Source organism: Perognathus longimembris, chromosome 1 (genome assembly GCF_023159225.1).
Source record: "Perognathus longimembris pacificus isolate PPM17 chromosome 1, ASM2315922v1, whole genome shotgun sequence".
Lineage (NCBI taxonomy): Eukaryota > Metazoa > Chordata > Mammalia > Rodentia > Heteromyidae > Perognathus > Perognathus longimembris.
In genome coordinates, this window is record NC_063161.1 from 78,701,792 (window position 1) to 78,719,637 (window position 17,846).

General features: G+C 55.9%; 7 protein-coding genes across 7 annotated transcripts; all 7 read right to left on the reverse strand.

Annotated features, from left to right (window-relative positions):
- Positions 1-6,868: 6,868 nt before the first annotated feature.
- LOC125351425 (paired-like homeodomain transcription factor LEUTX) lies at positions 6,869-7,396 on the reverse strand. The gene has a single exon (XM_048346178.1). The coding sequence runs from the start codon at positions 7,394-7,396 to the stop codon at positions 6,869-6,871; it is 528 nt and encodes a 175-aa protein (XP_048202135.1).
- Positions 7,397-8,446: 1,050 nt separating this feature from the next.
- On the reverse strand, positions 8,447-8,974 carry LOC125351429 (paired-like homeodomain transcription factor LEUTX). Its single transcript, XM_048346192.1, has one exon. The coding sequence runs from the start codon at positions 8,972-8,974 to the stop codon at positions 8,447-8,449; it is 528 nt and encodes a 175-aa protein (XP_048202149.1).
- A 1,049-nt stretch (positions 8,975-10,023) lies between these two features.
- On the reverse strand, positions 10,024-10,551 carry LOC125351435 (paired-like homeodomain transcription factor LEUTX). Its single transcript, XM_048346206.1, has one exon. It carries the CDS (start codon positions 10,549-10,551, stop codon positions 10,024-10,026), a length of 528 nt encoding a protein of 175 aa, XP_048202163.1.
- A 1,259-nt stretch (positions 10,552-11,810) lies between these two features.
- LOC125351443 (paired-like homeodomain transcription factor LEUTX) lies at positions 11,811-12,338 on the reverse strand. The gene has a single exon (XM_048346218.1). It carries the CDS (start codon positions 12,336-12,338, stop codon positions 11,811-11,813), a length of 528 nt encoding a protein of 175 aa, XP_048202175.1.
- A 1,047-nt stretch (positions 12,339-13,385) lies between these two features.
- On the reverse strand, positions 13,386-13,913 carry LOC125351452 (paired-like homeodomain transcription factor LEUTX). The gene has a single exon (XM_048346229.1). It carries the CDS (start codon positions 13,911-13,913, stop codon positions 13,386-13,388), a length of 528 nt encoding a protein of 175 aa, XP_048202186.1.
- A 1,049-nt stretch (positions 13,914-14,962) lies between these two features.
- Positions 14,963-15,490, reverse strand: LOC125351497 (paired-like homeodomain transcription factor LEUTX). Its single transcript, XM_048346296.1, has one exon. It carries the CDS (start codon positions 15,488-15,490, stop codon positions 14,963-14,965), a length of 528 nt encoding a protein of 175 aa, XP_048202253.1.
- Positions 15,491-16,769: 1,279 nt separating this feature from the next.
- LOC125351655 (paired-like homeodomain transcription factor LEUTX) lies at positions 16,770-17,297 on the reverse strand. The gene has a single exon (XM_048346558.1). The coding sequence runs from the start codon at positions 17,295-17,297 to the stop codon at positions 16,770-16,772; it is 528 nt and encodes a 175-aa protein (XP_048202515.1).
- Between the last annotated feature and the right edge of the window lie 549 nt (positions 17,298-17,846).

The window sequence follows — 17,846 nt, forward strand, 5'->3', positions numbered from 1 at the left end:
TTCTTCTTCTTCTTCTTCTTCTTCTTCTTCTTCTTCTTCTTCTTCTTCTTCTTCTTCTTCTTCTTCTTCTTCTTCTTCTTCTTCCAAGAACCCAAGACCTGAGCACTGTCCCTGGCTTCTTTTTGCTCAAGGCTAGCACTCTGCCACTTGAGCCACAGCGCCACTTCTGGCTTTTTCTATATTTGTGGTGCTGAGGAATCAAACCCAGGGCTTCATGTATACGAGGTGAGCAAGCACTTTACCAGTAGGCCATATTCCCAGCCCCCCTAGCATCTTCTTTTCTGGTCATATTCACATATGCCAGGCAGGTGCTTCACCACTTGAACCATACCTCTCTCCCTCTTGGCTTCATTTTTCAGGTAAGGTCTGGCTGGCCTCAGACTGTGATCCTCTTAGTTGTGCTTCCTTTGTAATTAAGGTTAGAGGTATGAACTATCACTTTCGGCTTGTTGATTGAGATGGGGTCTTGCTAACATTTTGCCTAGGCTGACCTCAAACTGAGCTCTTTCCCATCTTTGCCTCTTAAGTAGCTGGGAAGATAAACATGAGCTACCACCTCAGTCTTTAGCCTTTTCTTTAAGAGATTGAAGAAAAGAGAGACCAAGAAAAGACACAGAGACTGTGTTAACTGAGCTTTGGGAGCCCCACCTATAATCCTAGCTACCTGGGAGGCTGAGAGCTAAGGAGATAACAGTTCAAAAACTAATGCAGGCAGAAAAATCCCTGAGACTCTATCTCTAATTATCCAGCAAAAAACAAAACAAAACAAAACAAAAAACAGGGTGAGGGGCATGGTTCCTGTGGTAGAGAGCCAGCAGAAGAAGCAATGGAGCAAGAACACAAGGCCCTGAGTTCAAACCCAGGACTGACCCCTCCCCCCAAAAGAAAAGACTGTGTAGGGCATCTGAAATAACCCACCCCCACCCACTGCGATTCCCAGAAACTTCCAAAGCCCACTTTATCTCTTCTTTTCCATGTCCAATTAGGTATTGGCTAAGTGGTAAGTTTGACGTTTGTGGCTACAGAGCTACTAAAAGGGAGCTCCTTATTCTTTCAGAGACCAGGTGGGGTCCAGAAAGAAGGAGGTCCCTCTCCCTTTCCATCTCTTTCATGGGACCCGAGACCAAACCCAATTCAGGAGTGTGTGTGTGTGTGTGTGTGTGTGTGTGTGTGTGTGTGTGTGTCCCAGTCCTGGGCTTGAAGTCAGGACCTGGGACTTTTCCCTGAGCTCTTTTGCTCAGGGTTAGCACTCTACCCCGTGAACCACAGCTCCACTTCCAGTTTTCTACTGGTTAATTGGAGATAAGAGTCTCATGGATTTTCCTGCCCAGGCTGGCTTTGGATGGCAATGCTCAGATTGCAGCCTCCTGAGTACCTAGGATGACAGGCGTGAGCTACTGGTACCCCACAAATTCACTCCCTCTTCTAGAGTAAAAATGAATGTTTTGGAAACATATACCCAGAATTGTGCACCCATCATGACCTTACATTTCTAGAACATTGCTTCACCACAAAAACCAGGCACCTGTTAGCAGGCTGTCTCCATTCCTGACCCCTCTCCCTCTCCTGGCAACAATTAATCTACATTCAATCTCCATGGATTAGACAAGGATAATTTTACCAAAAAAGAAAAAAGATTTAACAATATGGACATGAGGGCCGGGGGCTGAGAATGGAGTTCCTTTCCTGCAGGTGTCCATGTTCCCGTCCAGCACTGAGATTCACTAGATTCAGCTGTGAGGCCTTACCAGGATGGACCAGCCAAGGAGGTCATCAGCCCTGAGTCTCTTTGACCTCCATGCAGGCTGTTTCAAATGTCAGTTTTTCTGATTAAGGCTAGTGTTCTACCACTTTGAGCCACAGCAAAACTTCCGGGTTTCTGGTGGTTCATGGGAGATGAGAGTTTCATAGATTTTCCTGCCCAGGATGGCTTTGATCCTCAGACCTCAGGCTCATGACCGGGTTAGCTAAGGTTAGAAGCATGAGGTACCAGTGCCCAGCCCTAAGCTTTATGTTTTACACAAAGATAGCGCTCCACTTCTCACATTTGTGGATAGAACTTTCCTGCACAAGTTGTCCTTGAACTGCCATCTCCAGATATCAGCACCCCAAGAAACTAAGAGGAAAGGCATGGGCGACAAGCAACTGGACAGGCAAAGTATTCTGTTAATAGAGTGTAGCTCTGTGGGGGTGGGTGAAACCACCAGAAGGGAAAGGACCACCAAAAACTTTTAGAAAGATTACCATCAGAATGACTTCAAACCCACTGGTGCCTCATGCCTATGAATCTAGAATCCAAGGCAAGTTCAAACCCAAAGACAAACAAATGGAAAAAAGGTAAACTGACCTATCCATTGTGGAGGATGGTCCTTACAATGGTATGAAGTGGCAAGTCAAAAACAACTTATCTGAAAGGATAAGAGCAAATTTATAATTTCTTAGCCTAGACTGGCAAATGTACTTTAGATTTCAATGCATCAATGGATTTGGATAATGAAATAATGAGTCCAAAATAGTTGACCATTTAGTTCTTCGAGGAGAGCAGGGGGCCAGAAAAGTAAACCCAAATGGTAGGACAAGAGGACCTTGGACAGGCTGACTATACCTAGCCGGAAGACTTGTGTCTGCCCTCCTGGTTCCAGGGCCCAACAGATCCCTCCAGGTCTATATTTAAACCCATGGCTGGTGGACTCCACCCCTGGGACCCTACCTAATCCCATATCTGGCAAGCATCCTCCCCTCCCACTGTTGCTCCCAACAAACTTCACATCTCAGACATTTGTGAATCATGCAAGTGAGGCACTAGTGTATAGATACATTTGGAAATCAACCATCAAAAAGTCAATCAGTCAATCAATCATCTCTTTGTTTGTATGTCTTGAGATGGTTTCTTGGTTAGTTTTTGCATAGGTGCGGAGGCTTGAACTCGGGTCCTGGGTTGGGCCCTTGAGTGTGTTGCACAGCTGAGGGTATCATAGGAGACCTACTTTTTGTCGTTGTTGGTTTGCATCGTCTTGTTTGATGCTGGGGATGGAACCCAGGACATTGTACCTGCCAGGATAGAGTGCTGGCCCTGGGCTACATCCTAGACCGACCTCCCAAGGGGCTTTAGGGCTCAAGGTGCCCACTGGGACACAAGAGCCAAAGAGCCACTTCCGGCTCTTTAGTGTGTCTGGTCCCATAGTGCTGAGGATTGAACCCAGGACTTCAAGCATGCTGGCCAGCACTCTACCTCCAAACCACATTCACAGCTCCTCTATTTCTCCTGTGAATGGCGGGGTCTGAATTCAGGACCTCTGCATGCTGGGCTCACTTCTCTGGCGGGCACTCTACCACTCGGGCCACAGTTTTCCTTCTGGTTACTTGTCAGTGGATTGGAGAGAAGAGCCCCTTGGACTGTGTTACTCGGGCTGACCTCCAGTCTCGGTCCTGCGGATCTCAGCCTCCCGAGTAGCCAGTATGTCAGGTGTAAGGCAGCTAGGTAATCTGGAGGTGAGGGCAGCTTAATGTTTTGGGTGTGTGCCGGGGACGGGGCTAGATTCCTTTGTATCTTTCAGAGAGAGTGGGCTGTGCCCGGGTGGCCTGGGCCCTGAAGATGTGGGCCCTCGGCTTGGAGCTGTGGGGTCTCACAGCACAGGCTCCCCGAGAAGGTACGCGTCCAGACTGGAGGGGTCTTCGTCCGCACATATGCCATAGATATGGGCGAGCTCTTCTGTGCTGTAGGGAAGGGGCGCTGTCAAGGACAGCTCCAACGCCTCCAGAGGATCAGACCCCTCTGGGAAACTGAGTCCAGGGCTGCCGTCGACTGCACACTGCCGGGGACACTGTGGGCCTGGCTGGGCTCCATTACTGGGAGGCAGCTGGGGACTGAGGGAAGGGGCCCCGGGGGCCTGCGCCCCTTTGCTGGCCTCCTCAGACATGGATTTGGGGGAACCAGGGGTCTCCCCGGCTTTCCACTGTTTCTTCAACTTGGACAGTTGGTTCGTTTTTTTTTTTTTTTGGCCAGTCCTGGGCCTTGGACTCAGGGCCTGAGCACTGTCCCTGGCTTCCTCCAGGCTGGACAGTTGGTTCTTGAACCAGGCCCTCACCACTGTGTGGTCCAGCCTCAGCGTGGAGGCCAGCTCGTGGACCTTGTCCCCCGTGGGGTGCTGGGTGTGTTGGAAGGTGTCCATCAACACGGCCAGTTGGTGCTGCGTGAACATGGTGCGACTCGGCGAGTGGATCGGGCCCGGGCTGCCATCGTGGCCTGGAAGGCGACAGCTGAGGCCAGTCAGCAGAGTCCTGTCTGAGCTCCTGGCTCCAGTGGCCCTCTGAGCCCTCCAGGTCTGTATTTAAGCCCAAGGCTGGTGGACCCCACCCCCTGGGACCCTCCCTAATCCCATATCCGGCCTTCACCCTCCCTCCCCCCTGTTCCCCCTGACAACCTTGACTCCTCAGGCCTCTCTGAATCATGCAATTGAGGCACTGGTGTATAGATACATTTGGAAATCAACAATCAATCAGTCGATCAGTCAATCAATCAACCTCTTTATTTGTATGTCTAGAGTTGGTTTCTTGGTTAGTTTTTGTGTAGGTGCAGAGGCTTGAACTCGGGTCCTGGGTTGGGCTCTTGAGCGTGTTGCATAGCTGAGGGCATCATAGGAGAGCTACTTTTTTGTCGTTGTAGGTTTGGATGGTCTTGCTTGATACTGGGGATGGAACCCAGGACGTTGTACCTGCTAGGATAGAGCGCTGGCCCTGGGCTACATCCTAGACCGGCCGCTCAAGGGGCTTTAGGGCTCAAGGTCCCCACTGGGATATGAGAGCCACAGAGCCACTTCCGGCTTCTTTGTTTGTCTGATCACGTGGTGCTGGGGAATTGAACCCAGGGCTTCAAGCATGCTGGCCAGCACTCTACCTCCAAACCACATTCACAGACCGTCTCCTTCTCCTAACAATGCCAGGGTCTGAACTCAGGGCCTCTGCGTGCCCGGCTCTCCTCTCTGACGGGCACTCTAGCACTCGGGCCACAGTTTTCCTTCTGGTTACTTGTCAGTGGATTGGAGGGAAGAGCCCCTTGGACTGTGTTACTCGGGCTGACCTCCAGTCTCGGTCCTGCGGATCTCAGCCTCCCGAGTAGCCAGGATGTCAGGTGTAAGGCAGCTAGGTAATCTGGAGGTGAGGGCAGCTTAATGTTTTGGGTGTGTGCCGGGGACGGGGCTAGATTCCTTTGTATCTTTCAGAGAGAGTGGGGTGTGCCCGGAAGGCCTGGGGCCTAAAGATGTGGGCCCTCGGGTCGGAGCTGTGGGGTCTCACAGCGCAGTCTCCCCGAGAAGGTACGCGTCCAGACTGGAGGGGTCTTCGTCCGCACATATGCCGTAGATATGGGCGAGCTCTTCTGTGCTGTAGGGAAGGGGCGCTGTCAAGGACAGCTCCAACGCCTCCAGAGGATGAGACCCTGCTGGGAAACTGAGTCCAGGGCTGGTGGCCACTGCACACTGCGGGGGACACTGTGGGCCTGGCTGGGCTCCATTACTGGGAGGGAGCTGGGGGCTGAGGGCAGGGGCACTGGGGGCCCGCGCCCCTTTGCTGACCTCCCCGGAGGTGGCTTCGGAGGGCCCAGGGGTCTCCCCGGCTTCCCCCTGTTTCTTCAACTTGGACCGCTGGTTCTTGAACCAGACCCTCACCACTATGTAGTCCAGCCTCAGCGTGGAGGCCAGCTCGTGGACTTTGTCCCACGTGGGGTGCTGGGTGTGTTGGAAGGTTTCCATCAACACGGCCAGTTGGTGCTGCGTGAACATGGTGCGGCTCCGGCGAGCAGATCGGGCCCGGGCTGCCATCGTGGCCTGGACGGCGACAGCTGAGGCCAGTCAGCAGTCGTGTCTGAGCTCCTGGCTCCAGTGGCCCTCTGAGCCCTCCAGGTCTGTATTTAAGCCCAAGACTGGTGGACCCCACCCCCTGGGACCCTCCCTAATCCCATATCCGGCCTTCACCCTCCCTCCCCCCTGTTCCCCCTGACAACCTTGACTCCTCAGGCCTCTCGGAATCATGGATCTGAGGCACTGCTGTATAGATACATTTGGAAATCAACAATCAATCAGTCCATCAATCACTCAATCAACCTCTTTATTTGTATGTCTAGAGTTGGTTTCTTGGTTAGTTTTTGTGTAGGTGCAGAGGCTTGAACTCGGGTCCTGGGTTGGGCTCTTGAGCGTGTTGCATAGCTGAGGGCATCATAGGAGAGCTACTTTTTTGTCGTTGTAGGTTTGGATGGTCTTGCTTGATACTGGGGATGGAACCCAGGACGTTGTACCTGCTAGGATAGAGCGCTGGCCCTGGGCTACATCCTAGACCGGCCGCTCAAGGGGCTTTAGGGCTCAAGGTCCCCACTGGGATATGAGAGCCACAGAGCCACTTCCGGCTTCTTTGTTTGTCTGGTCACGTGGTGCTGGGGAATTGAACCCAGGGCTTCAAGCATGCTGGCCAGCACTCTACCTCCAAACCACATTCACAGACCGTCTCCTTCTCCTAACAATGCCAGGGTCTGAACTCAGGGCCTCTGCGTGCCCGGCTCTCCTCTCTGACGGGCACTCTAGCACTCGGGCCACAGTTTTCCTTCTGGTTACTTGTCAGTGGATTGGAGGGAAGAGCCCCTTGGACTGTGTTACTCGGGCTGACCTCCAGTCTCGGTCCTGCGGATCTCAGCCTCCCGAGTAGCCAGGATGTCAGGTGTAAGGCAGCTAGGTAATCTGGAGGTGAGGGCAGCTTAATGTTTTGGGTGTGTGCCGGGGACGGGGCTAGAATCCTTTGTATCTTTCAGAGAGAGTGGGGTGTGCCCGGAAGGCCTGGGGCCTAAAGATGTGGGCCCTCGGGTCGGAGCTGTGGGGTCTCACAGCGCAGTCTCCCCGAGAAGGTACGCGTCCAGACTGGAGGGGTCTTCGTCCGCACATATGCCGTAGATATGGGCGAGCTCTTCTGTGCTGTAGGGAAGGGGCGCTGTCAAGGACAGCTCCAACGCCTCCAGAGGATGAGACCCTGCTGGGAAACTGAGTCCAGGGCTGGTGGCCACTGCACACTGCGGGGGACACTGTGGGCCTGGCTGGGCTCCATTACTGGGAGGGAGCTGGGGGCTGAGGGCAGGGGCACTGGGGGCCCGCGCCCCTTTGCTGACCTCCCCGGAGGTGGCTTCGGAGGGCCCAGGGGTCTCCCCGGCTTCCCCCTGTTTCTTCAACTTGGACCGCTGGTTCTTGAACCAGACCCTCACCACTATGTAGTCCAGCCTCAGCGTGGAGGCCAGCTCGTGGACTTTGTCCCACGTGGGGTGCTGGGTGTGTTGGAAGGTTTCCATCAACACGGCCAGTTGGTGCTGCGTGAACATGGTGCGGCTCCGGCGAGCAGATCGGGCCCGGGCTGCCATCGTGGCCTGGACGGCGACAGCTGAGGCCAGTCAGCAGTCGTGTCTGAGCTCCTGGCTCCAGTGGCCCTCTGAGCCCTCCAGGTCTGTATTTAAGCCCAAGACTGGTGGACCCCACCCCCTGGGACCCTCCCTAATCCCATATCCGGCCTTCACCCTCCCTCCCCCCTGTTCCCCCTGACAACCTTGACTCCTCAGGCCTCTCGGAATCATGGATCTGAGGCACTGCTGTATAGATACATTTGGAAATCAACAATCAATCAGTCCATCAATCAATCAATCAACCTCTTTATTTGTATGTCTAGAGTTGGTTTCTTGGTTAGTTTTTGTGTAGGTGCAGAGGCTTGAACTCGGGTCCTGGGTTGGGCTCTTGAGGGTCTTGCATAGCTGAGGGTATCATAGGAGAGCTATTTTTTTGTCGTTGTAGGTTTGGATGGTCTTGCTTGATACTGGGGATGGAACCCAGAACGTTGTACCTGCTAGGATAGAGCGCTGGTCCTGGGCAACATCCTAAACTGGCCGCTCAAGGGGCTTTAGGGCTCAAGGTCCCACTGGGACATGAGAGCCACAGAGCCACTTCCGGCTTCTTTGTTTGTCTGGTCACGTGGTGCTGGGGAATTGAACCCAGGGCTTCAAGCATGCTGGGCCAGCACTCTACCTCCAAACCACATTCACAGCCCCTCTCTTTCTCCTGTGAATGCTGGGGTCTGAAATCAGGACCTCTGCATGCTGGGCTCACTTCTCTGGCGGGCACTCTACCACTCGGGCCACGGTTTTCCTTCTGGTTATTTGTCAGTGGATGGAGAGAAGAGCCCCTTGGACTGTGCTACTCGGGCTGACCTCCAGTCTCGGTCCTGCGGATCTCAGCCTACCCCGGAGTAGCCAGGATGTCAGGTGTAAGACATCTAGGTAATCTGGAGGTGAGGGCAGCTTAATCTTTTGGGTGTGTGCAGGGACAGGGCTAGATTCCTTTGTATCTCTCAGAGTGAGTGGGGTGTGCCCGGGAGGCCTGGGGCCTGAAGAGGTGGGCCCTCGGCTTGGAGCTGTGGGGTCTCACATCGCAGGCTCCCCGAGAAGGTACGCGTCCAGACTGGAGGGGTCTTCGTCCGCACACACGCCATAGATATGGGCGAGCTCTTCTGTGCTGTAGGGAAGGGGCGCTGTCAAGGACAGTTCCAACGCCTCCAGAGGCTCAGACCCCTCTGGGAAACTGAGTCCAGGGCTGCCGTCGACTGCACACTGCCGGGGACACTGTGGGCCTGGCTGGGCTCCATTACTGGGAGGCAGCTGGGGGCTGAGGGAACGGGCCCCAGGGGCCTGCGCCCCTTTGCTGGCCTCCTCGGACATAGATTCGGGGGAACCAGGAGTCTCCCCAGCTTCCCGCTGTTTCTTCAACTTGGACAGTTGGTTCTTGAACCAGGCCCTCACCACTGTGTGGTCCAGCCTCAGCGTGGAGGCCAGCTCGTTGACCTTGTCCCACTTGGGGTGCTGGGTGTGTTGGAAGGTGTCCATCAAGACGGCCAGTTGGTGCTGCGTAAACTTGGTGCGGCTCCGGCGAGCGGATCGGGCCCGGGCTGCCATCGTGGCCTGGACGGGGACAGCTGAGGCCAGTCAGCAGAGTCCTGTCTGAGCTCCTGGCTCCAGTGGCCCTCTGAGCCCTCCAGGTCTGTATTTAAGCCCAAGGCTGGTGGACCCCACCCCCTGGGACCCTCCCTAATCCCATATCTGGCCTTTACCCTCCCTCCCCCCTGTTCCCCCTGACAACCTTGACTCCTCAGGCCTCTCGGAATCATGCATCTGAGGCACTGGTGTATAGATACATTTGGAAATCAACAATCAATCAGTCCATCAATCAATCAATCAACCTTTTATTTGTATGTCTAGAGTTGGTTTCTTGGTTAGTTTTTGTGTAGGTGCAGAGGCTTGAACTCGGGTCCTGGGTTGGGCCCTTGAGCGTGTTGCATAGCTGAGGGTTTCATAGGAGAGCTATTTTTTTGTCGTTATTGGTTTGGATGGTCTAGTTTGATACTGGGGATGGAACCCAGGACGTTGTACCTGCTAGGATAGAGCGCTGGCCCTGGGCTACATCCTAGACTGGCCGCTCAAGGGGCTTTAGGGCTCAAGGTCCCCACTGGGACATGAGAGCCACAGAGCCACTTCCGGCTTCTTTGTTTGTCTGGTCACGTGGTGCTGGGGAATTGAACCCAGGGCTTCAAGCATGCTGGCCAGCACTCTACCTCCAAACCACATTCACAGACCGTCTCCTTCTCCTAACAATGCCAGGGTCTGAACTCAGGGCCTCTGCGTGCCCGGCTCTCCTCTCTGACGGGCACTCTAGCACTCGGGCCACAGTTTTCCTTCTGGTTACTTGTCAGTGGATTGGAGGGAAGAGCCCCTTGGACTGTGTTACTCGGGCTGACCTCCAGTCTCGGTCCTGCGGATCTCAGCCTCCCGAGTAGCCAGGATGTCAGGTGTAAGGCAGCTAGGTAATCTGGAGGTGAGGGCAGCTTAATGTTTTGGGTATGTGCGGGGGACCGGGTTAGGTTCCTTTGTATCTTTCAGAGAGAGTGGGTGTGCCCGGGAGGCCTGGGGACTGAAGAGGTGGGCCCTCGGCTGGGAGCTGTGGGGTCTCACACCGCAGTCTCCCCGAGAAGGTACGCGTCCAGACTGGAGGGGTCTTCGTCCGCACATATGCCGTAGATATGGGCGAGCTCTTCTGTGCTGTAGGGAAGGGGCGCTGTCAAGGACAGCTCCAACGCCTCCAGAGGATGAGACCCTGCTGGGAAACTGAGTCCAGGGCTGGTGGCCACTGCACACTGCGGGGGACACTGTGGGCCTGGCTGGGCTCCATTACTGGGAGGGAGCTGGGGGCTGAGGGCAGGGGCCCTGGGGGCCCGCGCCCCTTTGCTGACCTCCCCGGAGGTGGCTTCGGAGGGCCCAGGGTTCTCCCCGGCTTCCCCCTGTTTCTTCAACTTGGACCGCTGGTTCTTGAACCAGACCCTCACCACTATGTAGTCCAGCCTCAGCGTGGAGGCCAGCTCGTGGACTTTGTCCCACGTGGGGTACTGGGTGTGTTGGAAGGTTTCCATCAACACGGCCAGTTGGTGCTGCGTGAACATGGTGCGGCTCCGGCGAGCAGATCGGGCCCGGGCTGCCATCGTGGCCTGGACGGCGACAGCTGAGGCCAGTCAGCAGTCATGTCTGAGCTCCTGGCTCCAGTGGCCCTCTGAGCCCTCCAGGTCTGTATTTAAGCCCAAGACTGGTGGACCCCACCCCCTGGGACCCTCCCTAATCCCATATCCGGCCTTCACCCTCCCTCCCCCCTGTTCCCTCTGACAACCTTGACTCCTCAGGCCTCTCGGAATCATGGATCTGAGGCACTGCTGTATAGATACATTTGGAAATCAACAATCAATCAGTCCATCAATCAATCAATCAACCTCTTTATTTGTATGTCTAGAGTTGGTTTCTTGGTTAGTTTTTGTGTAGGTGCAGAGGCTTGAACTCGGGTCCTGGGTTGGGCTCTTGAGGGTCTTGCATAGCTGAGGGTATCATAGGAGAGCTATTTTTTTGTCGTTGTAGGTTTGGATGGTCTTGCTTGATACTGGGGATGGAACCCAGAACGTTGTACCTGCTAGGATAGAGCGCTGGTCCTGGGCAACATCCTAAACTGGCCGCTCAAGGGGCTTTAGGGCTCAAGGTCCCACTGGGACATGAGAGCCACAGAGCCACTTCCGGCTTCTTTGTTTGTCTGGTCACGTGGTGCTGGGGAATTGAACTTCAAGCACGCTGGCCAGCACTCTACCTCCAAACCACATTCATAGACTGTCTCCTTCTCCTAACAATGCCAGGGTCTGAACTCAAGGCCTCTGCGTGCCCAGCTCACTTCTCTGGCGGGCACTCTACCACTCGGGCCACAGTTTTCCTTCCGGTTACTTGTCAGTGGATTGGAGAGAAAAGCCCCTTGGACTGTATTACTATGGCTGGCCTCCAGTGTTTTTTTTTTTTTGGCCAGTCCTGGGCCTTGGACTCAGGGCCTGAGCACTGTCCCTGGCTTCTTCCCGCTCAAGGCTAGCACTCTGCCACTTGAGCCACAGTGCTGCTTCTTTCCGTTTTCTGTATATGTGGTGCTGGGGAATCGAACCTAGGGGCTCGTGTATCCGAGGCAGGCACTCTTGCCACTAGGCCATATCCCCAGCCCCTGGCCTCCAGTCTTGATCCTGCAGATCTCACCCTGCCGAGTAACTAAGATGCCAAGTGTGAAGCAGCTAGGTAATCTGGAGGTGAGGGAAGCTTATTCTTTTGGGTGTGTGCGGGGGACCGGGTTAGGTTCCTTTGTATCTTTCAGAGAGAGTGGGGTGTGCCCAGGAGGCCTGGGGACTGAAGAGGTGGGCCCTCGGCTGGGAGCTGTGGGGTCTCACAGCGCAGTCTCCCCGAGAAGGTATGCGTCCAGACTGGAGGGGTCTTCGTCCGCACACACGCCGTAGATATGGGCGAGCTCTTCTGTGCTGTAGGGAAGGGGCGCTGTCAAGGACAGCTCCAACGCCTCCAGAGGCTGAGACCCCGCTGGGAAACTGAGACCAGGGCTGGTGGCCACTGCACACTGCGGGGGACACTGTGGGCCTGGCTGGGCTCCATTACTGGGAGGCAGCTGGGGGCTGAGGGAAGGGGCCCCGGGGGCCTGCGCCCCTTTCCTGGCCTCCTCGGACGTGGATTCGGGGGAACCAGGGTTCTCCCTGGCTTCCCGCTGTTTCTTCAACTTGGACAGTTGGTTCTTGAACCAGGCCCTCACCACTGTGTGGTCCAGCCTCAGCGTAGAGGCCAGCTCATGGACCTTGTCCCACTTGGGGTGCTGGGTGCGTTGGAAGGTGTCCATCAACACGGCCAGTTGGTGCTGCGTAAACATGGTTCGGCTCCGGCGAGCGGATCGGGCCCGGGCTGCCATCGTGGCCTGGAAGGTGACAGCTGAGGCCAGTCAGCAGAGTCCTGTCTGAGCTCCTGGCTCCAGTGGCCCTCTGAGCCCTCCAGGTCTGTATTTAAGCCCAAGGCTGGTGGACCCCACCCCCTGGCACCCTCCCTAATCCCATATCCGGCCTTCACCCTCCCTCCCCCCTGTTCCTCCTGACAACCTTGACTCCTCAGGCCTCTAGGAATCATGCATCTGAGGCACTGGTGTATAGATACATTTGGAAATCAACAATCAATCAGTCCATCAGTGAATCAATCAACCTCTTTATTTGTATGTTAGAGTTGGTTTCTTGGTGAGTTTTTGTGAGGTGCAGAGGCTTGACCTCGGGTCCTTGGTTGGGCCCTTGAGCTTGTTGCACAGCTGAGGGTAAGATAGGATACCTATTTTTTTGTCGTTATTGGTTAGGATGGTCTTGTTTGATACTGGTGATGGAACCCGGGACGTTGTACCTGCTAGGACAGAGCGCTGGCCCTGGGCTACATCCTAGCACGACCTCCCAAGGGGCGTTAGGTCTCAAGGTCCACACTGGGACATGAGAACCACAGAGCCACTTCCGGCTTCTTTTTTGTCTGGTCACGTGGTGCTGGGGAATTGAACCCAGGGCTTCAAGCATGCTGGCCAGCACTCTACCTCCAAACCACATTCACAGACCGTCTCCTTCTCCTAACAATGCCAGGGTCTGAACTCAGGGCCTCTGTGTGCCCGGCTCACTTCTCTGGCGGGCACTCTACCACTCGGGCCACAGCTTTCCTTCTGGTTACTTGTCAGTGGATTGGAGAGAAGAGCCCTTGCACTGTGTTACTCGGGCTGACCTCCAGTCTCGGTCCTGCGGATCTCAGCCTCCCGAGTAGCCAGGATGTCAGGTGTAAGGCAGCTAGGTAATCTGGAGGTGAGGGCAGCTTAATCTTTTGAGTGTGTGCCTGGGACGGGGCTAGATTCCTTTGTATCTTTCACAGAGAGTGCGGTGTGCCCGGGAGGCCTGGGGCCTGAAGAGGTGGGCCCTCGGCTCGGAGCTGTGGGGTCTTACAGCGCAGTCTCCCCGAGAAGGTACGCGTCCAGACTGGAGGGGTCTTCGTCCGCACATATGCCGTAGATATGGGCGAGCTCTTCTGTGCTGTAGGGAAGGGGCGCTGTCAAAGACAGCTCCAACGCCTCCAGAGGCTGAGCCCCCGCTTGGAAACTGAGTCCAGGACTGGTGGCCACTGCACACTGCGGGGGACACTGTGGGCCTGGCTGGGCTCCATTACTGGGAGGGAGCTGGGGGCTGAGGGCAGGGGCCCTGGGGGCCCGCGCCCCTTTGCTGACCTCCCCGGAGGTGGCTTCGGAGGGCCCAGGGGTCTCCCCGGCTTCCCCCTGTTTCTTCAACTTGGACCGCTGGTTCTTGAACCAGACCCTCACCACTATGTAGTCCAGCCTCAGCGTGGAGGCCAGCTCGTGGACTTTGTCCCACGTGGGGTGCTGGGTGTATTGGAAGGTGTCCATCAACACGGCCAGTTGGTGCTGCGTGAACATGGTGCGGCTCCGGCGAGCAGATCGGGCCCGGGCTGCCATCGTGGCCTGGACGGCGACAGCTAAGGCCAGTCAGCAGAGTCCTGTCTGAGCTCCTGGCTCCAGTGGCCCTCTGAGCCCTCCAGGTCTGTATTTAAGCCCAAGACTGGTGGACCCCACCCACTGGGACCCTCCCTAATCTCATATCCGGCCTTCACCCTCCCTCCCCCCTGTTCCCCCTGACAACCTTGACTCCTCAGGCCTCTCTGAATCATGCATCTGAGGCACTGGTGTATAGATACATTTGGAAATCAACAATCAATCAGTCCATCAATCAATCAATCAACCTCTTTATTTGTATGTCTAGAGTTGGTTTCTTGGTTAGTTTTTGTGTAGGTGCAGAGGCTTGAACTCGGGTCCTGGGTTGGGCTCTTGAGCGTGTTGCATAGCTGAGGGTATCATAGGAGAGCTATTTTTTGTCGTTGTAGGTTTGGAGGGTCTTGCTTGATACTGGGGATGGAACCCAGGACGTTGTACCTGCTAGGATAGAGCGCTGGCCCTGGGCTACATCCTAGACCGGCCGCTCAAGGGGCTTTAGGGCTCAAGGTCCCACTGGGATATGAGAGCCACAGAGCCACTTCCGGCTTCTTTGTTTGTCTGGTCACGTGGTGCTGGGGAATTGAACCCAGGGCTTCAAGCATGCTGGCCAGCACTCTACCTCCAAACCACATTCACAGACTGTCTCCTCCTAACAATGCCAGGGTCTGAAATTAGGACCTCTGCGTGCCCGGCTCACTTCTCTGGCGGGCGCTCTACCACTTGGGCCACGGTTTTCCTTCTGGTTATTTGTCAGTGGATTGGAGAGAAGAGCCCCTTGGACTGTGCTACTCGGGCTGACCTCCAGTCTCGGTCCTGCGGAACTCAGCCTCCCCCGGAGTAGCCAGGATGTCAGGTGTAAGGCAGATAGGTAATCTGGAGGTGAGGGCAGCTTAATCTTTTGAGTGTGTGCCTGGGACGGGGCTAGATTCCTTTGTATCTTTCAGAGTGAGTGGGGTGTGCCCGGGAGGCCTGGGGCCTGAAGAGGTGGGCCCTGGGCTCGGAGCTGTGGGGTCTCACAGCTCAGGCTCCCCGAGAAGGTACGCGTCCAGACTGGAGGGGTCTTCGTCCGCACACACGCCGTAGATATGGGCGAGCTCTTCTGTGCTGTAGGGAAGGGGCGCTATAAAGGACAGCTCCAACGCCTCCAGAGGCTGAGACCCCTCTGGGAAACTGAGTCCAGGGCTGGCGTCGACTGCACACTGCGGGGAACACTGTGGGCCTGGCTGGGCTCCATTACTGGGAGGCAGCTGGGGGCTGAGGGAAGGGACCCCGGGGGCCCGCGCCCCTTTGCTGGCCTCTTCAGACGTGGATTCGGGGGAAGCAGGGGTCTCCCCGGCTTCCCGCTGTTTCTTCAACTTGGACAGTTGGTTCTTGAACCAGGCCCTCACCACTGTGTGGTCCAGCCTCAGCGTAGAGGCCAGCTCATGGACCTTGTCCCACTTGGGGTGCTGGGTGTGTTGGAAGGTGTCCATCAACACGGCCAGTTGGTGCTGCGTGAACATGGTGCGGCTCCGGCGAGCGGATCGGGCCCGGGCTGCCATCGTGGCCTGGAAGGCGACAGCTGAGGCCAGTCAGCAGAGTCCTGTCTGAGCTCCTGGCTCCAGTGGCCCTCTGAGCCCTCCAGGTCTGTATTTAAGCCCAACGCTGGTGGACTCCACCCCCTGGGACCCTCCCTAATCCCATATCCGGCCTTCACCCTCCCTCCCCTCTGTTCCTCCTGACAACCTTGCCTCCTCAGGCCTGTCTGAATCATGCATCTGAGGCACTGGTGTATAGATACATTTGGAAATCAACCATCAATCAGTCAATCAGTGAATCAATCAACCTCTTTATTTGTATGTCTAGAGTTGGTTTCTTGGTTAGTTTTTGTGTAGGTGCAGAGGCTTGAACTCGGGTCCTGGGTTGGGCTCTTGAGCGTGTTGCATAGCTGAGGGTATCATAGGAGAGCTATTTTTTTGTCGTTGTAGGTTTGGATGGTCTTGCTTGATACTGGGGATGGAACCCGGGACGTTGTACCTACTAGGATAGAGTGCTGGCCCTGGGCTACATCCTAGACCGTCCGCTCAAGGGGCTTTAGGGCTCAAGGTCCCCACTGGGACATGAGGGCCACAGAGCCACTTCCGGCTTCTTTGTTTGTCTGGTCACGTGGTGCTGGGGAATTGAACCCAGGACTTCAAGCACGCTGGCCAGCACTCTTCCTCCAAACCACATTCATAGACCGTCTCCTTCTCCTAACAATGCCAGGGTCTGAACTCAGGGCCTCTGCGTGCCCGGCTCACTTCTCTGGCGGGCACTCTAGCACTCGGGCCACAGTTTTCCTTCCGGTTACTTGTCAGTGGATTGGAGAGAAGAGCCCCTTGGACTGTATTACTATGGCTGGCCTCCTGTGTGTTTTTTTTTTTTTTTTTTTTTTGGCCAGTCCTGGGCCTTGGACTCAGGGCCTGAGCACTGTCCCTGGCTTCTTCCCGCTCAAGGCTAGCACTCTGCCACTTGAGCCACAGTGCTGCTTCTTTCCGTTTTCTCTATATGTGGTGCTGGGGAATCGAACCTAGGGGCTCGTGTATCCGAGGCAGGCACTCTTGCCACTAGGCCATATCCCCAGCCCCTGGCCTCCAGTCTTGATCCTGCAGATCTCACCCCGCCGAGTAACCAAGATGCCAAGTGTGAAGCAGCTAGGTAATCTGGAGGTGAGGGAAGCTTATTCTTTTGGGTGTGTGCGGGGGCCGGGTTAGGTTCCTTTGTATCTTTCAGAGAGAGTGGGGTGTGCCCGGGAGGCCTGGGGACTGAAGAGGTGGGCCCTCGGCTGGGAGCTGTGGGGTCTCACAGCGCAGTCTCCCCGAGAAGGTACGCGTCCAGACTGGAGGGGTCTTCCTCCGCACATATGCCGTAGATATGGGCGAGCTCTTCTGTGCTGTAGGGAAGGGGCGCTGTCAAGGACAGCTCCAACGCCTCCAGAGGCTCAGACCCTGCTGGGAAACTGAGTCCAGGACTGGTGGCCACTGCACACTGCGGGGGACACTGTGGGCCTGGCTGGGCTCCATTACTGGGAGGGAGCTGGGGGCTGAGGGCAGGGGCCCCGGGGGCCCGCGCCCCTTTGCTGACCTCCCCGGAGGTGGCTTCGGAGGACCCACGGGTCTCCCCGGCTTCCCCCTGTTTCTTCAACTTGGACCGCTGGTTCTTGAACCAGACCCTCACCACTATGTAGTCCAGCCTCAGCGTGGAGGCCAGCTCATGGACTTTGTCCCACGTGGGGTGCTGGGTGTGTTGGAAGGTTTCCATCAACACAGCCAGTTGTTGCTGCGTGAACATGGTGCGGCTCCGGCGAGCAGATCGGGCCCGGGCTGCCATCGTGGCCTGGACGGCGACAGCTGAGGCCAGTCAGCAGAGTCCTGTCTGAGCTCCTGGCTCCAGTGGCCCTCTGAGCCCTCCAGGTCTGTATTTAAGCCCAAGACTGGTGGACCCCACCCCCTGGGACCCTCCCTAATCCCATATCCGGCCTTCATCCTCCCTCCCCCCTGTTCCCTCTGACAACCTTGACTCCTCAGGCCTCTCGGAATCATGCAATTGAGGCACTGGTGTATAGATACATTTGGAAATCAACAATCAATCAGTCCATCAATCAATCAATCAACCTCTTTATTTGTATGTCTAGAGTTGGTTTCTTGGTTAGTTTTTGTGTAGGTGAGAGGCTTGAACTCGGGTCCTGGGTTGGGCTCTTGAGCGTGTTGCATAGCTGAGGGTATCATAGGAGAGCTATTTTTTGTCGTTGTAGGTTTGGATGGTCTTGGTTGATACTGGGGATGGAACCCAGGACGTTGTACCTGCTAGGATAGAGCGCTGGCCCTGGGCTACATCCTAGACCAGCCGCTCAAGGGGCTTTTGGGCTCAAGGTCCCAC

Bases quoted from the DNA above. Each gene is read 5' to 3' on its own strand.
- LOC125351452 (XM_048346229.1), bottom strand. From the start codon at position 13,913: ATGGCAGCCCGGGCCCGATCTGCTCGCCGGAGCCGCACCATGTTCACG.
- LOC125351443 (XM_048346218.1), bottom strand. From the start codon at position 12,338: ATGGCAGCCCGGGCCCGATCCGCTCGCCGGAGCCGAACCATGTTTACG.
- LOC125351435 (XM_048346206.1), bottom strand. From the start codon at position 10,551: ATGGCAGCCCGGGCCCGATCTGCTCGCCGGAGCCGCACCATGTTCACG.
- LOC125351425 (XM_048346178.1), bottom strand. From the start codon at position 7,396: ATGGCAGCCCGGGCCCGATCTGCTCGCCGGAGCCGCACCATGTTCACG.
- LOC125351497 (XM_048346296.1), bottom strand. From the start codon at position 15,490: ATGGCAGCCCGGGCCCGATCCGCTCGCCGGAGCCGCACCATGTTCACG.
- LOC125351655 (XM_048346558.1), bottom strand. From the start codon at position 17,297: ATGGCAGCCCGGGCCCGATCTGCTCGCCGGAGCCGCACCATGTTCACG.
- LOC125351429 (XM_048346192.1), bottom strand. From the start codon at position 8,974: ATGGCAGCCCGGGCCCGATCCGCTCGCCGGAGCCGCACCAAGTTTACG.